This window comes from Bos javanicus, chromosome 29, assembly GCF_032452875.1.
Source record: "Bos javanicus breed banteng chromosome 29, ARS-OSU_banteng_1.0, whole genome shotgun sequence".
Lineage (NCBI taxonomy): Eukaryota > Metazoa > Chordata > Mammalia > Artiodactyla > Bovidae > Bos > Bos javanicus.
The window spans coordinates 41,140,966-41,154,154 of NC_083896.1; the positions used below are offsets into that span (position 1 = coordinate 41,140,966).

Below are 13,189 nucleotides of genomic sequence, written 5' to 3' on the forward strand. Positions count from 1 at the left end.
GGTCGTAAAAGAGTCCTACATGACTTAGTGACTAAAACAACAACAATATAAAATAAAAAAATTTTTAAATAGGCAGAAGAATTGAATAGACCTTATTCCAAAGAGGAAAGGCAGATAGCCAACAGGCACCTGAAAAGATGCTCCATGTTGCTAATTATCAGGGAAATATAAATCAAAGCCATAACGAGATGTCACCTCACACCTGTCAGAAAGGTATCATCAAAAAGAGCAAATGATAAATGTTGGTGAAGGTATGGAGAAAGCTTTATTGGTCAATACCTGTGTGCTAAGTAATGCCAGGATCAGAAAAAACTCCTGTAAGATCTTATGTCTGTTCAGTTCAGTTCAGTTCAGTCGCTCAGTCATGTCCTACTCTTTTCGACCCCATGGACTGCAGCACGCCAGGCTTCCCTGTCCTTCACCATCTCCAGGAGCTGCTCAAACTCATGTCCATCGAGTCAGTGATGCCATCCAACCATCTCATCCTCTGTCGTCCCCTTCTTTTCCTGCCTTCAATCTTTCCCAGCATCGGGATATTTTCCAACGAGTCAGTTCTTCTCATCAGGTGGCCAAAGATCTATTAAGCCTTAAACCCCCAAAGCAGCAGATCTACAATGAAAGGGATATGGGGTTGGGGGGAAGATGCTAAGGCTCTGAGGACATAAATACTAGGTGGCAATGGGCATTCATGAGGACCAAATTCACAAAGAGCAGAAGACTTGCTGCCCACTCTGTTACCAATACTGTTCACAAAGAAAGGTCTTAATGGTGAGCAAAGTACAATGTTAAGCAAACCAAATAGTCTCGGGGATCCTACAGTGACTTGGGCTCAGCAGTTCCATGGTCCTGAGGTTATGTGGCCTCCTCCTCCATGTGCTTCTTCCAAACTTTATTAAAAAAAAAAAAAAAAACCAACTACATGCAACCTGTCATGAAGGCCATAGCATTACTCCTTTCTTCTCAAGGGGAAAGATGGTGAAAATTTGCTATTTTCATCATCGTTAAGTGGCACCCGTGTTTGCAGATGACTTGAACTCCCCTATTTGGGTGGGACCTGTGGTGGAATTGTGACTTACTCCCCCCAGGGTTCCCCTGCACCTGTGGGGCTGACCTACAATGAGGGGCATGTACCTCAAGGACACACCAGCTCCCCTTACTGACAATGGGACGGGCAGGAAGAGTTGTTAGCACCTGGCTCCATTCCTGCAAGGCAGCTCGCCCTCTGGAATTGCTTCAGGTGACATCCGTTCCCTGGGAAGAACAGACATATTTGAACAGAGCCTCTTCTTGGTCTGGCAGGCTTGACTCCTGCAGCAAAGGAGCTTAGGAGGGAAGGCGAGTACTTGACATTCAAATGTCTTGGAATGGTGGAAGAAATTCACTGGATTAGACCCTTGGAAATCTCATGGGCCTATGACAATTCCGTAGGTGCAATGTCCCAGAGCTCATTGGCATGCAACCTGGATGTCTCTTGTGTCAATGAGAGGGCTTTTGACCACTTTAGGGTTGTTCCTTGTAATTTAGTTAGTCCTTGATTTGCCGCTAGATTCATGGATAATCTTGCCAGAGTTCTGGGATTGAGATGGGATAGTGGTTATAAGGGCTTCTGTGGTGGCTCAATGGTGAGGAATCCACCTACAACACAGGAGACGTTGTGGGTTCAATCCCTGGGTTGGGAAGATCCCCTGGAGGAGGGCGTGGCAACCCACTTTAGTATTCTTGCCCGGAGAATCCCATGCGTAGAGAAGCCTGGTGGGCTATAATCCATAGAGTCACAAAGGGTTGAATATTACTGAAGCAACTGAGCATGCACCCATGTGGTTATAAGCTGATTTGTAAGACTGCACATCTGTTGGAAAAGGTGTCTCCTAAGACAAGACCTTTGGTCTTAGTCTTTTTTTGGAGCATAATTCCCTCAAAGAGACTCTATACTCGAGCGAATGAAGTAACATATCAGCAAGGGGTGGATCTGGGTGAAGGAGTACAGGTATTCTAATGGAAATATCATTGCACCCTTTCTGTAAGTTTGAAGTTGGTGTCAAATACAAAGTTTAAAATGGTATTATTGAGGCAAAATATGAACATACTTCTGCCTTCAGGGGAAAGGAGGGTCAGGCCACCCAGGGAGAGTATGTGATATCACTGGGTTGTCGGATTATCTGCAGATCAGAGACGAGGTACAAGGTCAATATGCAGCTGGATGAAGGTTCCCCAAATGCTAGGTTGTGTCTGAAAAGGCACCTGAACTGGATCCCCAGCATTAGAAAATATACATGTAGGGTAATGCACCCAATGAGAAACTGTTACAGAAAATTCCAGAACAAACCAAGTATCTCTACTTTTCCCTTCTTTCCCCCATGTACAACACAGAAAAGAAATTCAGACATTTGAGACCACTTATTTATGGCAACAGTTGGCAAACAGGTGACGGAAACAATTTCTGATGCCCAATGGTCTTCCCCACGCATCTGTCTGCAGCTCACAGCCGTGGCCTGAACTCTGAGCCACTCTGGGTGTAGGAGGGGGGCGGGCAGGTGGTCTGTGAGAGTAGGAAGGAGTGGCTGCATCACTCACCGTTTCCCCGAGGAACCTCAGGGCATAAATCTCATGGGCTCCACAATGCAGAAAAGCAAGGGAAGGAGAGATGGAATACAAGGTCTTTGAGGAGTTTGTAAGACAAGGTGCACTGGTGATTTGGGGACCAGCAGAGATATTTACAGCTTTGGTGAAGACCAGACATTTATTTCAATTGTTGATACTTTTGAGAATGTATATTTCTTTAATTATTTGACTGTTCCAGGTCCTAGCTGCAGCATGTGGGACCTCTAGTTGTGCCAAGTGGGATCTAGTTCCCTGACCAGGGATCGAACCTGGGCCCCCTGCATTGGGAGCATGGAGTCTTAGCCACTGGACTACCAGGGAAGTGTCTGTTGATACTTTTTAAATATATGATGTAAAATGTAATTGATAAATGTATCTCAATAAGCTAAATGAGACCTTTCTTACTTTATATATGCATGGATAATGCCACTTACTGCTAAAATGGAGCAACTCATTTTTACAGATATGAATTCTAAAAATATTTGTCATATGAGTTTGCAGATGTGACGGGAATAAGTTTGTGGCAATGACATCACTTGATTCTTTGAATTCCTCTGGGGAACTGACTAAAAACGACATAATGAAACATCACTCAGGTTTATTCGTAATGACTTATCAACCATGACTAAATTAGGTCCTCCTTTGATTTTATTCAAAGCAAATAATCAGAAATCACTTTCTATGGAAAAAATTTTAATTTGAATATTAATATTACTCTAAAATAATATTAGTATTGCTCTAAATTATATCATAATTTATACATTATATTAATTTAATATTAACACAGAATATTCATATTACTCTAAATTATTTTTTGGAGTCTAGAGATTGTTGCAGGTCAGTGCTGTGTAAGATCTGATGGATGAACTGTACAGATTCTGTCTAACCATACAATACACTAGTGTAAATGTATCTGTGAGTGTCCTGATCAAGAAGTGAAGTCCTAAATGTTCCCATCACCTGTGTAGGTATTAATCTGCCTAGAGACTTAATCCTTAGAAAATCCCTGGGATTTCAGCCTCAGCCAAAAGGACAGGGGCATGAGCCAAAATTGACAAGAACATCCTGCTAACTACTTGAGCCTACAGTCTGTGTGTCTTGGAATAAATAATATCTGTCCCCACCCACCACCTTCCTATACCCTTGGTTCCAAGAATTAGTATTAAGGATATTTAAACCACAATAACAGTCACTTGGACATGACCATAAAACAATAAATCAAGTGCTCTCATCTTAACTGAGAAAAATCCAAATGGAACCAGAGCCAAATTCAGAAGCACACTTTGTTAGCATTTAGGTTAAATAAATATTCCTCACCGGCAGAGTCAAGTAGGCTCACCTTGAGCCTACTTTGGGACTTTGGGAATGTGGTGGTTTATTTTGTTTGACTTCATATTTATAGTTTTTCCTTTTGTTACATAAGTTTAATGCCTGATATTTACTGCTAGACACTGCTATACATTTTCCCTGGATTAATGCATGTATCCTAAGACAAATCTTATGAGATAGGCAGTATTATGTCACACCTGTTTTACAGATGGGGAAATCGAGGCTATGAGGGTGAGCACCTTGCTGGTGTCCCCACAAGTAGAAAGCACCAGAGCTGGGCATGAAAGTTGAGCTCCTCCCACTATTCAGTAAATGAATATATTCTAATTTGGAAAGATCCAGACAGCACTTCAGAATTCAAAACAGTGTAAAACTGACCAGTTAGGATTCTGCGGTGGCCTGGATTGAATTTGTAGAATTATTTGAGAATAGTTGACTTCTTCAAATGTTCTAATATTTCCTTCAGACATAAAATGTGTTCCTCTGAGGTTTTTGTGTCTTTTTAACATACTTTTTTTATATCTGTTAGTAAGGTTTCATGATCGTATCCTGAAAGTTTTGCAAATTTTCATTTACGTATATTTTGATATATTTTCTGATGGATTACCAGCACCAGACTCCCCTACTGAAAGTACCACTCTGTTACTTTACCATCCACACACCAACAATGCCTGAACTAGACCTGCTGCTGCTGCTGAGATGCTTCAGTCGTGTCCGACTCTGCGCGACCCCATAGACAGCAGCCCACCAGTCTCCCCCGTCCCTGGGATTCTCCAGGCAAGAACACTGGAGTGGGCTGCCATTTCCTTCTCCAGTGCATGAAAGTGGAAAGTGAAAGTGAAGTCGCTCAGTTGTGTCCGACCCTTAGCGACCCCATGGACTGCAGCCCACCAGGCTCCATGGGATTTTCCAGGCAAGAGTACTGGAGTGGGGTGCCATTGCCTTCTCCGGACTAGACCTACTGGCTTCCAAACTGCGAGTCTAAGCAAGTTTCTTACTGTCTTCAAGTTATGTGATTCACCTGTAAGAATGGGAAGTGTAATAGCTTATAGATTTGCAACAATGATCGAACATGATAAATTATATTTGCACATTGTCTAACCAAAAGACATTGCCACTCTTTTTATGACCACTAATACTAGCCACAGAAGGTTTTGCCACCCAAAGAAACTCTATGTCAGACAGCAATGGTATGCTTCTGTTTATAATCAGCTCATTGTGACTTTTACGATTCAAATTTTTTGTTTTTAAAAATAATTTTATTTGTTCTTGGCTGTGCTAGGTCTTTGTTGTTGCATGGGCCTTTCTCTAGTTGCAGCAAGCGGGGGCTACTCTCTGGTTGCAGTTGGTGGGATTCTCATTGCAGTGGCTTCTCTTGTTGCAGAGCATGGGTTCTAGAGAGCACGGGCTTCCATAGCTATAACGCATGGGCTCAGTAGCTGTGGCTCCCGGGCTCTAGAGCACAGGCTCAATAGTCGTGGCACAGGGCTTACTTGCTCCGAGGCATGTGGGGTCTTCCCAAATCAGGGACTGAACCCATGTCTTCTGCATTGGCAGGTGGGTTCTTTACTACTGAGCCACCAGGGAAGCCCTGAGGACTCAATTTTTACTGGACATTATACTCTTCTTCCCCCAGCCCTGGCAACCACCATTCTGCTCTGTTTTTCATAAATTTAACTATTATAGATAACTTACATAAATGTCATATCAGATCAGATCAGATCAGTCACTCAGTCATGTCCGACTCTTTGCGACCCCATGAATCGCAGCACGCCAGGCCTCCCTGTCCATCATCAACTCCGGGAGTTCACTGAGACTCACATCCATCGAGTCAGTGATGCCATCCAGCCATCTCATCCTCTGTCGTCCCCTTCTCCTCCTGCCCCCAATCCCTCCCAGCATCAGAGTCTTTTCCAATGAGTCAACTCTTCGCATGAGGTGGCCTTTTGTGGCTGCCTTATTCCGCTTAGTGTACTATCTGCCCTCAAGTTTCATCCCTAGATAGCATGTGACACCGTTTCCCTACTTCATAAGGTTGAATATGAGTAATATTCCATTCTATGGATCTACCACATTGTGATGGTTCGTTCAACTGTTTATAGATGATTCATTCAACATTCAGCTGTTGGGTCGAATCTACTTCTTGGCAATAGCAAATCATGCTGCTGTAAACATGGGGAAGCAAGTATGTGCACCCTGCTTTCAATTCATTTGCATGTCTACTCAGAGGTGAATTGATTGATCATAATTCTTTTGAATTTTTGAGGGACCTCCACATTATTTTCTTTAGTGATTGCACCATTTTACATTCCCACCAAAAATGCAACTGTGTTCCGATTTCTCCACATCTTTTCTGATACTGTGTTTTCTTTTACTTCCTTCCTCCCTCCATTTCTTTCTGCCTTCCTTCTTTGCCTCCCTTCTTTTTTTTTTTTTTATATTATCCATCATCATGGGTAGGAAAAACCCACGAGACTTTGACTTGAGATCTGAAAGCCAGCATGAAAGTATTGAGGCAAAAAAAAAAAAAAATCCACATGTGTCACATCTCACCCATCCATTCTGCCACCATTGTCACAGAAGGCAATGGAAACGCTCCTGACTTGGCTAGTCCTGTCTCTCCAGTCAAAACTCTACCCCAATCCACCATGTGTAAGTTTTGGGGTAACCTGGGTAGCTGATGTCCCCCCAACAAGTCCCACAGTTTATGCCGTCTTGTCCTCTCTTACGCTATGCTGCCCTGCGATCCCCCCTGCAAGCACTCCTTCATGTCAAAATTCTACATATTCTTTTAAAAATATATATATATTGGCTGTGCTGGGTCTTCACTGCAGCATATGGGCTTCTCTCTAGTCCCCCAGTTATATATATATTCTTGAGTGCCACTCAAATATGTCCCCTTACACAAGCAGCCTGACTTCCCAATGCCTTTACTGAGAATTGTCTAAGTCTCTCCCTGTGTTTCCACAAGGCCTCTGCTCATGACTAGGGAGAGGATGAGCCTTTGTGGGCTTCTCTGCTGCTGGGACCCTGTGACTCAGAAGATGTGACTCTCCTATTTGACAAGGAAAAGTCAAGAGGAGATCCTTTTCATCAAATTAGAGCTAATTTGATATGAAATCTCTTGTGATATTTTTTGAAACAGAGTAGAAAAAATTAGTAGTTGGGGGGATGTTCTTAGTCTTCACACCTTTTTCTCTTGGGATACTGAAAATCACCGATTTCTTTCACAGTTGTCACCATGCTACTAACCTTTCTCCTTAAGGCATAATCTTACACTAAAGATGTACCCTATCTGAGCTAAAGCTTTGTTCATCCTTATTCATTAATTTATTCAAGGAAGATGTGCTTATCCTCTTCTCCGTTCCAAGCACCGACACCCAGGGGGTTTTGCATCCATTAACCGATTATACATTTGTGAAACTACAACCTTGGTTTTTACTACAAAGCAGAGGTATATGGTATCTGTGAATGGGACTTTGGCCAAGCCATTGTGACATTGTGGATGGCATCAAGCCCTGAGTGAAGAAGGAAGGGCTGGAAGCCAGACTTTGCCACCTGCCGTATGTCCATGTGGGCAGGGCCAACAGAGCTCTCCAGGTACAAATAGTCCTGGGCTCCCCAGGCTCCTGAGTCCAGCTCCTGATTGCTTGTCATTCACCAAGGCTGAAAACTCAAAGCAAAATAAACCATGAGGCTGTCTGTGACTGCCCTGCTGGTTACTCTGGCCCTTTGCTACTACGAGGGTGAGTATCCTTTCTAATCTGCCCAGCACCAGCCTTGGTGAGAACTTTTCCCTTGTATTTTCACTGGGTGAACTTATCTGGGGAGTGGGGAAGCAACATATCAGAATCCAAACCTCTTCCTCTACTTGACAGTGAGTCCCCCACCAGCCCAGGCCCCATTTGATCAATTTCCAATATATTCTAGAACTCTTACCAAAAACTCATTGCAGGCAAATTTTAAAAGCTTTCTACCCAAAGTCTCACTCCTCGTCTGTGATCTGTGTTTCAGAAGCAGTGTGACCTAGTAAGATTTGGATGTGAATCACAGTACTTTGACCTTGAACAAAATGCTTAGTCTCTCCAGATAATCCTCTTATCATTCCATTTTTCAGGGTCCAGCAAGAGTAGTTTACCACAATAAAGTGGGATTAAGTGTGTCAAGAGTCTAGATATTTAGTAGTTACCACTCTTCTTGCTCCTAGAGTTTCTTAGGTGACAGCTGAGTTGACAGCCTTTTTAACTAATAGACTCAGACTCAGAAAATGTTACAGCTGGAAGGGTTTTGGGGAGAGATTTTTACTTCAGGAAGAGTCAGTGTTCTCTGAATCTCTGAATATAAGATCTTCAAATGGGGTCTGCAAATAAGCCGCACTCAGTATATCTACAAATGTCACTTGTTTCCTAGGAGTCTTTCCACCAATGATGGTAGAACTAGTGTGATCATTAGAGTCACAGACTTCATTTTTCTACAATTAATTCCAGCCACTTGTTCATCCATAGTTTTGCTCTGCTTCATGCCCTCAATACTGGTGCAAGTCTCTTTGAGTGTTTCTCTTTTATCAAACTTGCTAAACGTCCTTCTCTTTCCCTGTGCTGCCCTTTCAAATTCCCTGCATAGTTTGATGTCTGACCAGGGGGCAGATCAGAGCCTTGACAGAATACATCCCAGGCTGCCAGGTGGTTGTCAAGAGTTGGTGGGGATGGACAATCCAGACCAGGAAAAGGTGATCACTTCCGGCCTCAGCACCCTTCTGGTGGGGTCAGGAATGAGCACCCATTCCTACCTCTCACCTTCTCTAAGAATTCTGTACATCACTACAGAATACAAGAGTCAATCATCACTTTGTGTATAAGCTTCAAATGTGTTCAAATTGATTAGATTTTTTTTTAGCTACATCTGCATCCAATGATAGAAACCTATGCTTTGATTTAGTCTCAAAGTAGCATATAGTTTACATACTCTTCTCCAGGTTTATTCTTCCTCCCTTCTGTGATCACTGGTAAGATCTGATTCTACCATTCACTTGAAAACTCAGTTCCTAGAATCTCCTCTTCCCCAGTATCCAAGACAAAATACGGTGTCACTCAACTGATAGGCAAAACTTGATTTTTTTTTTTAATCGAAGGAAAGTGAATTTCAGCAAAGCGAGGGAGCTTTGGAAAGTAGTGGGTGTACTTTAAAAAAAGGAAAAAAACTGAACTCCGGGAAACTGATTTCTAGTCCTGGCTCAGCCACTTGCTCCGGGGTCTTGAGGAGTCACAGCCCTAGGGTCCCACGCTGCCATTGGCACAATTACCAGATGAGATTGTAACACCCTTGGGGTTGCTGTCTTGTTCTAATTCAGAGAACCACGGGGGAAAGTGACTTTCCCTACATCAATTGTATCTCTTTTCCTTCTGCTCCAGCCAATGCAATTGTCTGTCCAACGTTTGCTGTGGATCTGACAGAGTTCTTCTACTTTCCTGACCTGCTGTACAGGCTGTCACTTGCCAAGTACAATGCACCTCGAGAAGCTGTGGCTGCCAAGATGGAAGTGAAGCAATGCACGGATAGATTCTCAGTCAAAAACAGATTAATCATTACCAACATACTGGTAATATCCTTCTTGCTGCACAGAAGCTTCTGCTCAGCTGCACATGCCAGGAGTGGGGTCAGCGGGCTGGTCCAAAGCGGGCAGCTGTCACTGCTCACTTCCGACCCTTGGCCACCGGCTGGATGGTGACATTCCGCCTGCCGAGCTCCCCTAGGGAAGATTGCACAGGGCCTCTGGACATGTTCCTCCTTCTGGGGTCACTCCCCTGGGTGCCAAGTGGTCCAGAGTGTCCTGAGGAGGAGGACGTGTGCTGTCCTGGCCCCATCGTAAGGCTCAGAGCAGCAGGAGATTGTCCTACTCTCCCCTCACTCCCGCCCCGATCCTGTAACCCTGTGTCCCCTTTGGATTGAACATGTGGGGTTCCTGGGAGATCAGAGAAAAGAATGCCTGGACTGCCCGCTCCAAACTTCATCCTCCTCCCTCCTTTGGAAACCCAAGTCCTGCCCATGATGACCACCTCACGGTTTATCTGCTTGTCTATAGAAAGGATTCTTTCCTGACTTGCGTGGTTTGCTGTGATTGTACCAGGCCTATGTCATTGACCATGCACTCTGGCTTCCTGCCTCGGGCCCTCCCACTTGCCTTTGGCTGGTTGAAATTTCATCGACCACGTAGTTGTGAATGAGAGTCTGTGTTAATGTAGTTAATGTGTCATCTCCAGCAGCAAGAATGATCTCGCCTTTCTTTCTTTCTTTTTCTGTTTCAGGGGAAAATACTGCTGAATTGTACTGTCACAGATGTGAAAGCTGTACTAAATCCTTCTTCTGCATAATCACCTGATCTTCCATTGAAAATGTAGAGGTTTCAACATCTTGCTCAATAAATGATTTACCCTGAACTTCTCTGCTTGTCCTGTTATTATTCAGCTGTTTCTGTCTTTGAGTAGGGGTGGTTTTCATCATGAAGTGACCATTGAGCGTCATGACTAGTAAATTTTAGAGGCCCAATATCCAGTTAGCCACAGAAACCTGAGGTGCAGGGCTCTCAGGAAGAAATATCTGGTTATGTATCAGTCTGCATTTCTCTGCAGGTTTTCCACTCATGGTGCCATGATGAAGGGGTGTTGCTGCTGTTTAGTCTCTCAGTCTTGTCTGACTCTTTTGCGACCTCATGGACTATAGCCCACCAGGCTTCTCTGCCCATGGGATTTCGCAGGCAAGAATACTGGAATGCATTACCATTTCCTTCTCCAGGGGATCTTCCCAACCCAGGGCTCAAACACGGCTCCTGCACTGGCAGGCGGATTCTCTACCACTGAGCCACCAGAGGATGAAGGGATACTTAAGGGTAAAAAGCAGTTAAACATTCCTGTTACTGGTCTTGATTTGAGGGATACCCACATCATGGCAACCCACTCCAGTGTTCTTGCCTGGAGAATCCCAGGGATGGGGGAGCCTGGTGGGCTGCCATCTATGGGGTCGCACAGAGTCAGACACGACTGAAGTGACTTAGCAGCAGCAGCAGCACATCATATCTGGGGCTTCCCCAGTGGCTCAGGGGTAAAGAATCTGCCTGCAATGCAGGAGATGCAGGAGATGTGGGTTTGATCCCTGGGTCAGGAAGAGCCCCTGCAGAAGGGCATGGCAACCCACTCCAGTATTCTTGCCTGGTGATCCCATGGACAGAGGAGCCTGGAGGGCTACAGTCCATGGGGTCACAAAGAGTCAGGCACGACTGAAGCGGCTGAGCACGCACACAGTATGCACAACATATCTGGCCAGTCACGTGACCTCCAACCAGCAGCATCATTCATACTTTGTCCTCATATTAAACCAAACTGCTTGGTCCTTTTACCTTCACTGTGGTTTCAAACCTATGAATTGTCCAGTGCAATTTGTTCTCCATTTTCTTCTCAATTTTTAGTGAATACTCAGGGCTCAGCCAACGGTTAACTCCTTCTCACTCTGCACAATCACATTGATCATCGGCATCTCTACCTTCACCAACCTCTTGGCTTAATGCTTCCTCTCTCCAACTGTCCCAAGAACTCCAGAAGCAAGCATCCAGCTGCCACCTGGACAATACCCTTCAAGCACTCCACAGTTACAGCTGAAGGAAAGTATAAAACTGAAAACACCATCTGCCCGTAACCTACTCCTCTTCCAGGTGACCCCCTCCCAGCTACTTGACCCATCATCTAGTGAAAACTGGAAGATATCATAGGCTTCTGGACCAGTTTCCAGTGGCTGCTGTAACACACAATCCTACACGTGGTGACTTCAGTCAAATTATTTTCTCAAAGTTCAGAGGGCAGAACCCCCAAATCTGTTACACTCTACTGAAATCATTGTCAGGAGGGCCATGCTCCCTCTGGAAGATCTAGGTAGAAATCTGTTATGGCTTCTTCCAGCTTTGATGACTGATAGCATTCTTTATTTTGCACCCACATCACTCCGATCTCTGCCCTGTGGGATCACATTGCCAAATCTCCCTCTACCTCCTTCATATAAAACACGTGGGATTGCATTTAGAGGACCCTTGAGAATTCAGGTTAAATGTCCCCATCTCAAAATCTGTAACTTTATCACATCTGTGAAGTCTTTTTTTTTTTTTTTGAGCCTTGGAAGGATAATGTTACAAATTTTAGGGGTTAAGATATGGATATCTTTAAGGAGCTTTGTCAGCTTACTACAGCTCATCTCGCCTCTGACATCTGCAGATTCACTAAGTTCTGCCCCCTCCACTGTGGCTTCTGAGTAGGCCCTCCTTTCCATCCTCACAGCCATCATCGCAATCCAGCCCTCATCCTTCCCGGCTTGGACCAAAGTCTCTTAAATGGTCTCCTGGGCTCTGTGATACCCCTCCTGTGATACCTCCTCACGGATGCCAAAGTGAGCCTTCTAAAATTGGGATGTGAATCTGAGACCACTTCTGTAAATACAAGGGCACGTGTTTCCAAATGCTTCAAGTAACAGAACTTATTATTCATTTGACAACACTCTCAAATTACATGGGGTATATTTACACAATCACTTAATTGAGAAACAGAAGATAATGATTATCAATGAATAACAATGTTTTTATAATAAGTGTATTTTTAATCACATCAGGAAATACATGTGCTTAATTTAGTCCCTATTTTGTGAAACACATTACATATTCAGTCTACACACGATGCTTCATGGACACAGGGATTCATGGAGCTCTTGCAACACTCTGAGAAACCCAAATTGGAATCATTGCTGGGAGGATCAAGACCCACCATGGACATTACACATGAGGACTTCCACAACTCAGTCCCTGGGTGTCGATCCAAGAAATCCAACTAGTAGAATTCCAGAATGGAAGAGATCACAATGATAAGGAAATCTCCAAAGAAATACTGTGAGAAAATTTCCTATAAATGAAGAATATGAAATTGAATAATCCACTCACTCCCCACAACCAAACACATTTTGTGACTTTCTGTGACTTTAACTTACTCTAAAGAAAGATGCTGCTTTCAGAAAGAAACACTAAGTCATACCCGAAGATGGAGAATAAAAACGGAATCAGCTCAAGAGGGAAGGGATAGATGTATACTAATAGCTTATTCATGGTGTTGTACACAACATATAAAACAGTTATCCTCCAATTAACAATCAACTGTAAAAAATAGAATCAACACGAAACTAGAAGATACAGAAGTAAAACTAAAAATTCAAAGGCTCTGACCTGCAG

At 43.8% G+C, this 13,189-nt stretch overlaps 1 protein-coding gene and 1 non-coding gene across 2 annotated transcripts; one reads left to right on the forward strand and one right to left on the reverse strand.

The window, feature by feature from the left end:
- Positions 1-2,849: 2,849 nt before the first annotated feature.
- On the reverse strand, positions 2,850-2,922 carry TRNAW-CCA (transfer RNA tryptophan (anticodon CCA)). The gene has a single exon. It is a non-coding gene; the product is annotated as a tRNA-Trp (tRNA).
- Positions 2,923-7,552: 4,630 nt separating this feature from the next.
- LOC133241311 (secretoglobin family 1D member) lies at positions 7,553-10,365 on the forward strand. Its single transcript, XM_061406638.1, has 3 exons — positions 7,553-7,676; positions 9,342-9,529; positions 10,236-10,365. Exons 1-3 carry the CDS (start codon positions 7,622-7,624, stop codon positions 10,299-10,301), a joined length of 309 nt encoding a protein of 102 aa, XP_061262622.1. The 5' UTR covers positions 7,553-7,621; the 3' UTR covers positions 10,302-10,365.
- Positions 10,366-13,189: the final 2,824 nt, after the last annotated feature.